The 14,260-nt window shown below is 44.5% G+C and overlaps 1 protein-coding gene and 1 pseudogene across 5 annotated transcripts in view; both read left to right on the forward strand.

Annotated features, from left to right (window-relative positions):
- CDC27 (cell division cycle 27) overlaps positions 1 to 14,260 on the forward strand; it is an 81,865-nt gene that overhangs the window by 13,334 nt on the left and 54,271 nt on the right. For all 5 annotated transcript variants that reach the window (XM_006017840.3, XM_006017841.3, XM_006017842.3 and 2 more), the window contains exon 2: positions 2,439 to 2,514. In XM_006017840.3, coding sequence (XP_006017902.1) covers positions 2,439 to 2,514 — 76 coding nt within the window. The remainder of the gene's footprint in view (positions 1 to 2,438; positions 2,515 to 14,260) is intronic.
- On the forward strand, positions 560 to 695 carry LOC112549264 (annotated as a pseudogene).

Consider the following 14,260-nt stretch of genomic DNA (forward strand, 5'->3'; position numbering starts at 1 on the left):
TGCTGACGTGGTGGCAGGTAGCAAAAGTATGAGAAATCTGTGCTCTTCTGGAATGCTAAAAGAGAGGTTGGCTGAAGCTGAAGTGTACAAAGCAGGGGCATGGGGGATGCTGGACTAGGGATTGTTCATCTGTGCAAAATACATAGGCACAGTACGACTGCCTGAAGCTAGGGCTGCATTAAATAAGATACTATATCAATAGGGACAAGGAAGAGATTGGAGAGCAAGAGGCAGAAAAGAAGTAGAGGAAAAAGAACTGTACACACTTGTTTCACTAAACCAAGAGAGGACGAATGGGAAGGCAGAGTTATAGGTGGTTAAAGAGGAAACGGTTTTTCATGGGGTTCTGTATGAAAAAAAAAGATTTCTGTAAGGGTTTGTTTTTTGTGGGAAGTTGATGTTATGTTATATACAGCTACATATATTAAACCTGTAAGCTTTTGATATGTAGTTGTTTCTGTGCTATGAAGTCTTGGTAAAACAAAGATACTCAATATGTGTAGATTTGTAAATGTAGGGTGATGAATATGTTTTCAATAAAATTTGTAGATGGTTCCCATCAGCATCTTGGCCTTTTTGGCTGTGATCAAGTATAGCAGCAAGCATTTTTGTCCTCAAGGGAAGGGTCAGAGCTGGCTCTGGCCCTCCAAGTGCCACCCTGGTATTGCAGTGCCTCCAGGCCCAGTATCAGTTCCCTGTGGAGGGAGCACCCACCCATTTTTAAGGACCGTACAAAGAAAAAAGGGTTCCCATCAGCATTTTTGGCCCCATGGGCGGGTGTTGGAGCTTACTCCTGCCTCCCTGAGTGCTGGCCTGGTATTGTAGTACAGTAAAAGTTCTGTTATCCGGCACCTTACAAGCCGGCATGCTCTGTCAACCGACATGCCGGCTTGTAAGGCAAAGTGAACCCGGAAGTGCCCACCATGGCATTTCCAGTTTCTCTGAGCCCCCAAGGTCCAGGGCAAAGCAAGCTGCGCTGCCCAGCCCCCGTGGCACGGGGCATAGTAGCTTGCATAGGGCCCGCCTCCCTGTCCTGCGGGTCACACAGGAGGGGCGGCAATGCCATGGACACAGTGGAAGAAGAGGCCTCTCAAACAGGCAAGGACGCCTGTTCAGGCTGCTCAATTAACCGACATATTTTGTTATCTGGCATCCCCCATTCCTCGGGGATGCCGGATAATAGAGCTTTTACTGTACCTCCAGGCTAGTGCCCATTCCCTCCTGTGGAAACAACTGCCTATTTTTTTTTATTTGTTTTAAGAGCCGTACCGAAAAAAAAGAAAAAAAAAAAAAAAAAGAGGTTCCTATCGGTATGTTTTTCCCACTATTGGCCATGCATTTTGTAGTCATGCTCAGTGTTAACTGCCTTTTTAATCAATTTCATAGCTGGTTTCTGTGACTGAGCACATGCTCCTTTTGGCATTGGTTTAATGATAGACAGTGTATTTAATGAGGTTTCCTTGTATGAGAATGTAAGACAAGGAGCTTTTTTCCCCCCCATGCTGATGGGAGAAACGGGGTGTGTGGCTTGCTTATGTAGTTCCTGTATTCCTGTGTAAAACTTAAGTGCTTTGGTTGGTGCAGTTAAACATTTTTCATGCAGCAGCCACCAATGGCTCATGCTAACTTCTGTTCATGGAGGAACATGTTCATCTGTACCATCACAAAATTCTGTCTAGATAACATGTTTGTTCTCAGTGAAGTATTCAACAATCATGATGACACCAGTCACTACCAGTCTAAGCTGTATGGTGGTATGTCATGAACTAAGCTGGTTGTAAACCAGTACAGTACTACTGCTTTTGTAAGTTGCAGTGGGTACTTTAATATTCTTTACTCAAAATTTCTTTGCTTTTTAATATAGGATCTGAAAATGCACAAATGGTTAAATACTTGGTTTTGCTGTCATTTCTAGTAATATGTGCTTCTCTTTCTTTTAATATAATCTGGTAATAACTGGTCATAGCATCCCTCAGTCAATCATGGGTAGGGGCCAGTCACATTCCACTGATCCATGGAAAGAACCCTATTGATGCTAGTAGCAGATGGACCAGGCTCAATGATAATTGTATAAGAAGTGCGGGGAAATTAGCAGAGGTATCCCTATATTTGTAGGAATGCCACTAACTCAAGACAGTAGGCCTCTTGACCAGTGGTCAGGGTATAACAGTCTGCACTGCAGACTTCCCTTATAGATTCATCTCTTTCCAAAGCAGTCATTTAAACTTTATTATTTAAAAAAATACTAACTTTTGTTGGGAAAATTGAACAATTTAACTGAATTTTGTGGACCCTTGGTATATCTTTTCTTTCGGATTTTTTCATAAGCTGTTAATTTAGAATTGATTGTTCATTCACGTGTATGTGTTTGTGTAATTGGATATGTGGTGTTTTAAACTTTTCTCCTCTCCTCTCCCTCCCTGCCCCTCTTTCTACAGGCCGCCATATGGCAAGCACTTAACCACTATGCTTATCGAGATGCAGTGTTCCTGGCAGAAAGGCTATATGCAGAAGGTATGTACACAAGTATTTGTTTAAAGAAGTATAGTTAACCTCCATAGGGACACTAACTTTTAATTAATATATATATTTTTTTTTAAAGTTGAAGATACTTTTGGGGCCTTTGTGCTAAGCTTGATTCTGCCATGTGAATGCAATGAATTTCATAAGCTTATATATTCTTGGTTTAGCATGGTATAACTATTTTTGTCTTTCCCACTTCTACTTGCTGTTATAGTTCCTTTTAAAATTTTGTTGGCTATAAAAGGTTTCATAATTAGTGCCGCTACTGGAACTGACCAACAAAAAAAAGTTCTGACTAGTCTTCTGTCTCTGAACTCAGATGTCTCCTCTTTGCCATGAGCTGCTATCTAAAAATTCCTTTTAGCCTTAGTTTCTATCATGGTAGCATAACGCTTTGTGGCAGGGGCACGTGCTGACCTGCTCTGTGTGTTGTATAATAGTTTATTAAATAAGGTTAGATGATTGCTATGTATTTATTTTTAGAATTGATATTACATTGGCAAAAATCGGTTTTCCTTCTTTCACACACATGTACACACAGACAGGCTTTGTTTGCTTTTGTGCTTTTCATCAAAATTACTGTGAGGTTTTTGTTGTTTGCTTGTTTTTTGCAGCATTAAATCAGTTGCCCAAGCCTGTAAGAGTTTTAGTATGTCAATCTTTTGTCCCACATGAAGTGCTAAGAGACTTCAGTATTTATTGTTTTCTGAGCTCTGCTTATAGATTCACAGAAGTTTAGGGCTGGAAGGGACCTCATGAGATCACTGGGTCCAGCCCCCCTGTTCTGGGCAGGAAAGACTGCTGGGGTCAAATAACCACAGCAAGGTGTGTCCAGTTTCCTTTTGAAGATCTCCAGGATGGTGCCTACACCACCCCTGCTGGTAATCTATTCTAGAGTCTGGTCACACGAACCATGAAGAAGTTTTTCCTTGTATCCAGTTTGAAACCTTCTAGGAGTTTGACTGTTGTGCCTGGTTTTCCCCTGGGGTGCTGCAGTTAATATAGTCCTTCACTTAGCGCCCTGGTGCTCCCTTCTGATATATTTGTAAGCTGCCACCAAATCCGCCCAAAGTCTTCTCTTTTCTAGGCTGAACAGTCCCATATCTGTCAGCCATTCCTTGTATGGATTGCTCTCTTCAGGCCTCTAATTATATGAGTGGCTCTTCTCTGGACTCTCTCAAGCTTCTCCACATCCTTCTTGAAGTGTGGCACCCAGAACTGGATGCAGTACTCCAGCTGCGACTTCACCAATGCAGAGTAGAGCAGGAGAATAACTTCCTTTGTTTTGCTTGAAATGCATCGGTTGATGCATGCCAGCGTAGTGTTTGCTCTGCTAACTGTAGCATCAAACTGGTGGCTCGTATTCATTTTATGTTCAATTTTGACCCCTAGGTCCCTTTTGGATGTGATGCTAGCTAGCATAGCACCACTGAGCCTGTAAGTTTGTTGCGGTTTTTTCCTCCTCAGATGGAGCACTTTATACTTTCCAGTGTTGGACAGCATCTAGTTCTCTTCTGCCCATCTAACTAATCTGTCTAGGTCTGCCTGGATCATCAGCTTACCTTGATGCATGGCCGCACTTCCCTACAGCTCGGTATCATTGGTCAACTTTGCCAGTGTGCTTTTTCTCCCCGACATCCAGATCATTGATCAAGATGTTTGAAAAGCACTGGCCAAGTACTGAACCCTGGGAGACCCCACTGGCTACCTTCCACCAGGCTGACATAGATCAAGTGTCAAGTGAGGGCAGCAAGGGCAGGACATCACCTCACCATACCTGGCTCTTTCTACCATCTGCCCTCTCCCAGCCCCTAGTCTCTATCTGTGGGGCCAAGAGCAGCCCCTACCACCAAGACTTCTTCTCCAGGCTCTTGCGTGTCAGTATTTGGAGCTATCTGCCCCTGTAACCCTTCCCAGTGCCCCAGAGAGTATTGGAAGATGAGCTGGGCTGAAAAGCATGGCTCCGCAGCCTTGTGTCACCAAGCAGCAGGCTCTGCTGCAGGCAGAGAGTGGCTGGCACCAGAGCTGCTGGGTGGGGGGAGGGCAGGGCAAGGTAGCAATTTCCAGAAGAGCACCTGGAGGTTCTGCTTGTCTGTGGGACAGTAGGGCAGGCACAGGACACCAGATGGGTGGAAGAGAGCACAAAAGCACTTACTGCTTTCTTGCACTGAGGCTGGGTGCAATTACACCCTTAAAGTGATCTCATGGCACCCCAGTTGAGAATCACCTGCAATAAACTACATACTATATCTTATAGCAGAGAACATGAAGCATCCCCTTATCTATTCAATATACAGCTTATATTGTACACGTGTGCAAATCTATGTTAAAAGAACACTACTAAGTTAAAATAAAGCACTAACAGTATCTCTGGAAATGGTGTATGCACAGCTTGGTCAGCCCTAGGAGGTGTGAAGCCTTGTCATCCTTAGAGAAGACTATCTCTGGAAGTCTTTTTCTTTTTTAAATAGCTACCAAATCTGAGAACTTTGAATAATTTTGGTTTTGTTTGCCCCTCTTTTTCACCTCCTCTCCCTCAGAAAATTCCCACAGTCTTACAGTGTGGCCAGGTTTAATCACATTTTTCAAGGAAATGGCAAAATTCATATCCTTGACATGCAGGCTATCTCCTAAATGAAGCCTGTTACCCAGAATTTAGAAGTGCTGTAGCTCTTCAAACAGAGAGGGCACATGGATTCGTCATGGACAGAACACCCACACTTTTTTCCCCTTAACTTTTTCACAAAGGCTAAACCATTTTGGCTCATCTCTTGGAAAAATAAACCCGTCTCATGCAGAGAGCAGGCAGGGAAAACTTCAGCTCAAATGGTTAAAAATGGGTGAAATATTATATAAGCAATAGAAAACAGGTTCTTGGAATGGAAAGTGTAAAGCAACCCTAATTTTAGATGTTTCCAGCTCTGGTTTATAACATGCCATGCTTACTTGAATCCAAGACAAGGTGGTAGGGTTTTCCTTCCCTTCCCTATTCAACATTGTGTGGAGAAAGCCCCTTCTCTTAGATGCGGGGCAGGGAGCGGGGCAACAGCTGCAACTCCAGACCTGAGCTGCAGGGAAGCACAGGCCTTGTGGGGAGGCAAGCAGGAGGGGAACCAGTAGTGGGGGAAGGCAGGCAGCAGGAGGAGTAAGTGGGGAGCCAAGCAGCAGAGGGCAGGCACCACAGAGTGATGTGGGCAGATGTGAAGTGCTCAGATACTGTGGGGTCAAATGGGGCAGATAGCAAGGGGTGAGGAGTCAGGCCATCTGCCCCCCTGACACGGTTTGCCCTGCTGCAGTGTTGGTGGGGGGACAAATTTAAGATGACTTTCCAAATATTAGTCTCTAGAGATTAAAAATTATAATAAACGTATAAGTTTCCCATGTCTAGAATCTGTTTACTGAAGGGTCATCTTAAATTCCAAATCATCTTGAATTTGAGTAAATATGGTCATTTTATCAAACACTGTGGTAAACATACAGCTGTCCTTTTTAAGACAGCTTGGGCAAACTCATTAAACTTGCTATAAAATCTTTATCTGAGTTCAGGGGTATCAGTCTTTAAGAATGGAAACAATTGTGATAGTGTAAAAATTGGCTTGTGATTTCACTAAATAGTTATGAAAGTATTGTCTATATTAGGAGAAGTTTTTTTTATTTGCATGCAAACTGTAGTAGGAAAGGGAGGATAAGAGTACCTGAGCATAAAGAGTTAACTCTTAATTGTACATGACTGTTACCATAATTTCTTTAAGTATTTATTTTGAATAGAGTTAATTTAATGAAAAATTAGAGATGTGTACACTCCCCACATGCTGCACAGAGTTCTTGTACTACCAGTTAACCCCAGTTCCTTTGAATGAGAGAATCCCTGCTGGTGGCAACTTTTGCTAGCAAAGCTGTGTTAATAAAGGGGTGCAGTTCCTGGCAAAGAGAGGGTAGCTACTGGATGTGATCTTTTTTGCACCTCTGGTTGAGAAAAGCCAGTAGAGCTATGCAGTGTAGACTGAGCCTGAGAAAAGTAACAATGGAGTCTGTGAATGCTTGTTGCGGCAGTAACCCAGTCAGTAGCTGTCCACTTAAATCTTTGGAAAGACAGGCTGAAATATCCTGAACTGGCTTGACACCAGGAATAGAAGGGATGCTCCTGCATTTAGCCTTAAACTCCTAGAAATTTGGGCAAAAAGATTAGCTCCAATGGTAGATGAGACATAGTACATGTAACACTTGCTTTACTTTCTTTTTTTTTCATTTTAGTTTTGGTGTTTTTCCCTCCCTCCCAACTCCAAATTCCTTTTTCAAATCAATTCAGACTTAAACCTAGCAACCTTCCTCCTGGTCTTAAGTATAGTTTTCACTATTCCTCATCCTATTCTGATATGCTGAGCAGGTGTGTATGATGTGGTCCTAAGCAGAAGGAAGAAATTCAGAAGGTGAAACCCAGTGGCACTCAGAGCAGGAAATTCAACAGGCATGTGCATGCACATGCAAGGTTTCCAGTTCTTCCACTGTAATGCAGTTAGATCTGGCATGTTTCCATGCAGATGCCGTACAGCTGCCCTGTGAATCCCCTTATTTGCTTGTCCTAATCTTCTAAGGACAACTCCGCCTTTCTGTTTGTTTTCTGACCTAGTACCTTCCTTTTGCTTCATCCTTCTTTTATTATACCTATATTTAATTCCTGTTTTTAGGTGTAGAAGACTTTTTCGTAATATTACATGCACAGTTATAACACTTCATTTTTTTTTTTTTAAATAAACTTGCATATGAAAAATACCTGTATCTATGTGGCTTCCATCAGACTAAAGGCAGGACCTTGGAGTTAAGCTTGCTGATGTAGTATGTAACAAATGTGACTAACATTGTCTTATACAAGATGTAATTATTAATTTAAAAGATGGGGCTCTTTAAAGCAGCAATGTTACAGGAAGCATCTTATGGTTTATTTTAGAACATACATTGTTTCATATTTTAAAATGTTCAATATATCCCAATTAATGTTGAGAACACTAGACTAATTATCTTTGCTGCTTAAAGCAAAATATTACATGCACAGTTATAACATCAAAAATGGTTTGCTGCTGGAGCCCAGTCCTACAACATGCTGAACAACTCTTGGCAGAATAGTGAATAGCTTAGATTCCCATAGACTTCAGAGGGTGTCCTCACTGAATGTAGTTGTTAGTCTTTTTAAGATGCATTAAGATGAACTGAATGAGAGTTTGCTGTAGCTGCCACTGATGTTAAGCCTGATCATGCAAATAGTTATACAAGTTAATCTGTGGAAATACCTTATAGGATCCATCCTGTTTGGCTAGAAATGACCAAAAGCTAGGAAGGGTGGGAATTCACTAGGGAGTTTTCCTGAAAACTCTCTCGCCTTCCTTCACTGTAAACTTGGTGAGAGGAAGCAGGGAAAAGGGAACCTTTTGGGACCAAGGAGCACTGAATGGGCCAGGTTATAGGGGAATTTGGTATGGGAGGTCTACTTGGAAAGAGGGGCAGGAAAAGAGGCGACAGATTAAGACCCAGAGAAAGGGCTGGAGGATGCTGCAATGCCAGTGCCACTACCACTTCTATCTCTTCCTGTGTTTGTACCTGTGAGGTGTCTGTCCAGACAGGACTGCTCACTGTCGAGGCTTCCACCCAGGTCCAGGCTTGGTGCTGTGACAGCCAGGTGAGGAAGTGCCTGCAGTGTGTGTTGTGCTTCCTGGTAATATCCATCAGGGAGCAGGTAAGAGCGCTATGAGGGGAGGTGGTAATTCTCTGAAGCATCCTCTGCCTTGAGGAGTTCATCAGTTTAGTGCTGAAGGGGACGTCTAGGACTGTGGAGGAAGGAGTGCCAGAGAAAGAAGAGAACACGGAGTCCTAGCAAGATGGAAGCTGGAAGCATGTGACCTCTGGCAGCAAGTTGAAGTCCTTTCCACCTGCATCAGTTTGTCTGAAGAACAGACATGTAGCCCTAGCAACCCAGCCAAGGTCAGCTCCCAGATTACTGCTTCTGGCAGCACAGTTTGGGGTGAAGGTGAGCAGTTTTGTGATGAAAGAACTGGTTGGACACTATTTAGAAAATCTGGACACGTACAAGTCCATAGGGCCACGCATGATGCACCCAAGGATGATGACCGACTTGGCTGATGTGATTGCAGAGTTGCTGGCCAATATCTTTGAAAACTTGTGGCAATTGGGAGAGGCAATTGGAAAAGGGCAAATATAGTGCCCATCTTTCAGAAAAGGAATGAGGAGGATCCAGGGAACTACAGACCAGTCTGTCTCACCTCAGTACCTGGAAAAATCATGGAGCAGGTCCTCAAGGAATCCATTTCTGAGCCATTGGAAGAGAAGAAAGTGATTGGGAACAGTCTGCATGGATGCTGCACCAAGGGCAAGTCATGCCTGACCAACCTGATTGTCTTCTGACAAGATGGCTGCCATCAGGTTGGTCAGGCATAACTTGCCCTTGCTGCATCCATGCCGACTGTTCCCAATCACTTTCTTCTCTTCTTTTTCTGAAGTCCAGGGTCCTTACTCTGCATGCTCTCCTTTCTTCATTTTGTCAGAATCCTGAACTCTTATCACCTCATGGTCACTGCTGCCCAAGTTGCCATCTACTTCTGCATCCCCCACCAGTTCTTCCATGTTTGAGAGCAGCAGGTTAAGAAGAGCACAGCCCCTAGTTTGTCTCTCCAACACTTGCACCAGGAAGTTGTCCCTAAAAACTTCCTGCATTGCCTGTGCCCTGCTGTATTGCCTGCCCAGCAGATGTTGGAGTGGTTGAAGTCCCCCATGAGAACCCAGGTCTGTGATTTGGAAACTTCTGCTAGCTGTTTGAAGAAAGCCTCATCTACTTCCACCTCCTGGTCTGGTGGTCCATAGCAGACAACCACCACAACCTCAACCTTGTTGCTCTTCCCCTCTGACCTTAACCCAGAGACTTTCAACAGCCCTATCTCTAGTTTCATAGTGGAGCTCTGAACAACCATAAAGCTCTTACATAAAGTGCAACTCCTCTTCTCTCTTGCCTGTCCTTCCTGAACAGTTTGCATCTGTTAGTAGTCCAGTCATGGGAGCTATCCCACCAAGGCTGTTATTCCAATCATGTCATAGTGCCTTGATTCTGAGGAATTCCAGTTCTACCTACTTTTTGTCCCAGGCTTCATGCATTTGTGTACTGACACCTGAGGTAACTATCAGATTGTCCTACTTTCTCAGTAAGAATGAGACCTCCCTTGTTGCCCCTTCCTCCAAAGCAACTTAATGTCCTTTTCAATTGCTTTGGGCTTATTTTCCTATAAAACTTATCAGAGGTTCTGTTCTCACCAAGAAGTATTTACGTGTTAGGCTTCAACTATGACGTTTCAACAACTCTTGCTGTTTAGCAGTTTGCCAGGTTTGGCAGACTCTTTTAAGGCTGCCTCTGCTTCCTATTGAGATTTGGAATATTGTGCTAGTGTCCTGGCCCATATTGTATCTGATTGTTTCCCTTGGCAGCTCTAAGGACTCCAAACTGGCTCTATAGGATAATAGGAGAGACCCAGCAGGCTTCTAATCCAGACAAGCGGTTGTTTGCTTGGCACAGACCCACTCAGACCACCTAAACAGTTCTGTCATTTCTATGCATAGGTATGAGAAGATATGTCATAAACTATAAATTTATAGCTTTTTCATAAAGCTCTGATATGGCTACACCAAGAGTATTGCATTTAGTTAATTTCTACAGCAATGAGGTGCTCAAGTTCCTTACACTGTATTGGACAAAAGCAACAGAAATTGGCTTCTCAAGTATATCAAGTTTTGCTTGTCAAGCTCCATATTCTCTGAGAAGTTAAAGATTCTGGGTTAAATTTTAGTGTTTAGAATGTTTAACAGTTAACCCAGCTTGCTGTTGTGTCCTGCTACAAGTGCTTTGTGGCAGCAAATCTTGACTTTTTCTATAAAGCGCTAATTTACAAGTGACAATCTACTGAATGTCAGAGTTGAAGGTGTGAGTGGAGTAGTCTATGCCTTCACATATGTTTGTATGTTGCCAACAGTGAAGTAGTTCTCAGGAGCAAGGATGCAGGGCCGGAGCCTCAGCTCATGTAAACAAGTGAAACTGCAGTAATTTCACTGGGTTTAACATAACTACAGTAGCTAAGGAACTAATCCCAAGACCTTCTTGTATACTAGCCTCATACAGTGGACCTTACAGGTTATGCCATCTGTTGAGCTGAATGACCTCCTTCAGTGTAGGTTGAGATTTAGTTGCTCTTTAAATTCTATGACTCATTCAAGAAAAACCTTCTTTTGCCTGCCTATATTTTGAATTTTGTCTGCATGGTATTTTTTGGTTGGTTGATTTTCATGGTTTAAAAAAAAAAAAACAACCCAAAAGTGTTTATCCTCTAGAACAGAGAAGGGCAAAATATGGCCCACAGGCTGGATCCTGCCCTCCAACTGATTGGATCCAGCTTGTGGATGGTGACGTTCAACACTGCAGCAATTCTTTTGTCTTCTGAGAAACTCCCTGTGCAGCCCAGGGTCCAGCCTGCCGGCTTCCAGGGTGGTCTCTCTCCCCCTTCTAAGTGCCATCCCTCCTACCTTCTACACAGGGCCTCTTTTTCCCTTGCTAGCACCTGTGGATCTGTTTTTTATGGCACTGGGTCCTCTTTCCCATCACCCAGCTCCCTCGATCCAGGCTCGCCCAGGAGGTCCTCGTTATGGCACACCACCCTGAGAAGGGACAGATCCACAGCTTGCTCTCAGCTGTAGTCTTTCACCCCTTCTGGCTCTACAAAGCCTTGCCTTAAAGGGACCTAGCCCTGTGGTCCTGCCCCGTGTCTTTTCCCCAGTAATGGGTGTAAACCTGTTACAGGTGCAGCATGGGTCCCCAGTTGACTGGAGCAGGTATGGTGCGCTGCACAGTTCCACACCAGTTACCAGACACACCATATGTGGAGCAGACCCCAGATCAGCAATAGATGCTGTATGTAGTGCAGCACCTGCTCTGGAATCAGTGCTACATGCAGTGCCTTCCCCAGCTGCACATGCTACCCACTCTAGGATCTGCATAACATGCAATATGGATGCCAAAGTAGTAGCCATGGGTGCTGGATCCAACATGGGTTGAGGAGAAGAAGTCTGTGAGCCCTGTGGCTCAAATCTGGCTAGTGAACTAGCTCCATGTCACTCATTTGCCCTGCAGGGCCAGATGAGTTTAGACACCCATGAGCTAAAGCAATAGCGGAACAAGTTAGGGTTTACTTAGATAAGCTAGATACATTCAAATCAACCAATTTGGATGAGATGCATTCTACACTACTGAAGGAATTGGCTGAGGTAATTTCAGAGCCACTGGCTATTCTCTTTGAGGATTTGTGGAGGTCAGACAAGGTCCTGAATGTCTGGAAAACAGTAAATACAGTACCCTTCTTTAAAAGAAAGGGAAGGAGGAGGAACAAGGGAACTACAAAACAAATCAGCCTGACCTCTATATTTGGCAGGGGGAGGGAAATTATGGAACAAGTCCTCAAGGAATCCATTTTGAAGCACCTAGAAGAGAACAAAGTTATCAAGAACAGCAAGCATGGATTTACCAAGAGCAAGTCATGCCTGACCATCCTGATTTCTTTCTATGGTAAGGCAATGGGCTCAGTGGACAGTGGGAGAGAGCAATGAATGTAATCCACCTTAACTTTAGCAAGACTTTTGACACCATCTCTCATGACATTCTCATTCACAATCTGTAGAAATACAGACTGGCTGAAAGTTCTGTAAGGTGGATACATAACTGGTTGGATCATCCTGTTCAATGAGCAGTCATTGGCTCAGTGTCTAGTCAGGAGAAGGTAATACAAGTGAGGTTCCCCAAGTGTCTGTCCTGGGTCCTTCAAGAAAGATATGACCAACTTGGAAAGAGTCTGGTGCAGAGCAGCAAAAATGGCAGGCGAGTGAGAAGGGGTAGGGGGAGTGCAGTCCCAGTCAGTGTCAGAACCCACCCTGTACAGTGCCACATGCAGTCCTGGTCCTGGACTGGCTGGAGCAGGCACTGTGTGCAGTGCATGTCCAGAAGATCCTGGAGGAGGTGACAAGAATGGATTCCACATGCAGCACATGTCCCAGTCTCTAAAGCATACTGCAGGTTCAGTCTGCATCCGTTCAGACTAAGAGCAGCACGTGACCGGATAACAGGGCTCTGTGAGCCATATATTTCACACCCCTGCTCTAGGCTGTTTGTCTATTAGAATTAAAAAAGTAATTAAATGCTTCAGCTTTCTCTGCATTATCTGTAACTTGATTGCTTTCCACATTCCATAAGGGACCTACGGTTTCTCTGATCTTCCTCTTCCTCTTGCCATACTTGTAGAATCCTTTTTTTGTCTTATGTCCCATTGCCAGTTACACCTCAAATCATACCTTGGCCCTTCAGACACTCTGTCTGCATGCCCATGCAATACTGTTACACTCTTCCCTCATACTATGACCAAAGTGTCCATTTTTTATAGGATTCCTTTTTGAGTTTCAACTCATTAAAGAGATTGCTCTCCAGCCAGGCTGGCCTCCTGTTACACTTCCCACTTTTCCATTGCATTGGCATAACTTATCCCTATGCTCTGACAAGGGTAAAGTTAGAGCCAGCTCTCCTGCGTTCCATTTCTCCTCCGAGGGGAACTGGTGGGCAGGATCTCCATGTTGGTTCTGCGTTTTTAAACTCTAGTGTCTTCTTGTGCTGCTCTCTATCCTTTCTCCCCTTAGGATCTTGAACTCTTATAATTTTGTGGTCACTGTCACCCAAGCTACTGTCCATCTTCACATTTTTAACCAATTCCTCCCTGCTTGTGAGCAGTAAGTTAAAGAGAACTCTTCCCTGCCCCCATCCCCACCTCTAATTGGCCTGTCTACCACCTGTATCAAAAAGTTATTCCCAACAGACTCCAAAAATTTTTTGGAGTGCTTGTGCCCTGCACTGCTACGTTTGCTGCTGCCCTCCCCGCCCCAGCAGATATCCCAATAGTTGAAATCCCCCATGAGAACCATGTCCTGTGACTAGGGAAACCTTTTGTCAGTTCTCTTAAAGAAAACCTCCTTCTCGTTTTATGGCCTGTAGCAAATGCCCTCCCTACCCCTAGTTCACTGCTCTCCTCTGACCTTTACCCAGAGTCTTTTAATGGGCCTGCCTTCAGACGTGTGGTACAAAAAGTAGAAGACCTATATATCATCTCTTATATGTAGGGCAAAAACACCTCCTCCTTCTCTTCCCCCGCGGCCCCCCCCCACTTGTCTTTTCTAAATAAACTATACCTATCTATTGCAGGTGCACAGACTTCAGATTCTTTTGGCTGATACTGATGGCCAATTATTAACCAGCCATATCGGCCAATACTGATCCAATAGCCAATTTACAGGAATGCAGCCTACTGGCTTGGAGAGCAGTGTCTGGCCAGTAAGTGGTGGGGGAAGGGAAGGGGTGGAGGGGTGCGGACTGAGGCCCCCACAGTGAGGGAGGGAGTTAGGCAGGGGCAGATGCTGCCCAGCCAGGGTGGTGAATGTGATCCTGCTGGAAGTGGGATGGACCCGTGGGCGACTTGTCCAGGGGGCATGGGAGGGGGGCAGAAGCCAGCTCCTTGTCATTACATGCACCCCTGGGGGGAGGCATGGGAAACATTGGTGCCAGGGGCTGCATCAGCCTCTTACCAGTGGGGGCGGGGCTGGAGCTGCACTTGGGGTGGGCAATAGTGGCAGTGCTGGGAAGTGTGGCTGG

This window comes from Alligator sinensis, unplaced genomic scaffold, assembly GCF_000455745.1.
Source record: "Alligator sinensis unplaced genomic scaffold, ASM45574v1 scaffold444_1, whole genome shotgun sequence".
NCBI classification, from domain to species: domain Eukaryota; kingdom Metazoa; phylum Chordata; order Crocodylia; family Alligatoridae; genus Alligator; species Alligator sinensis.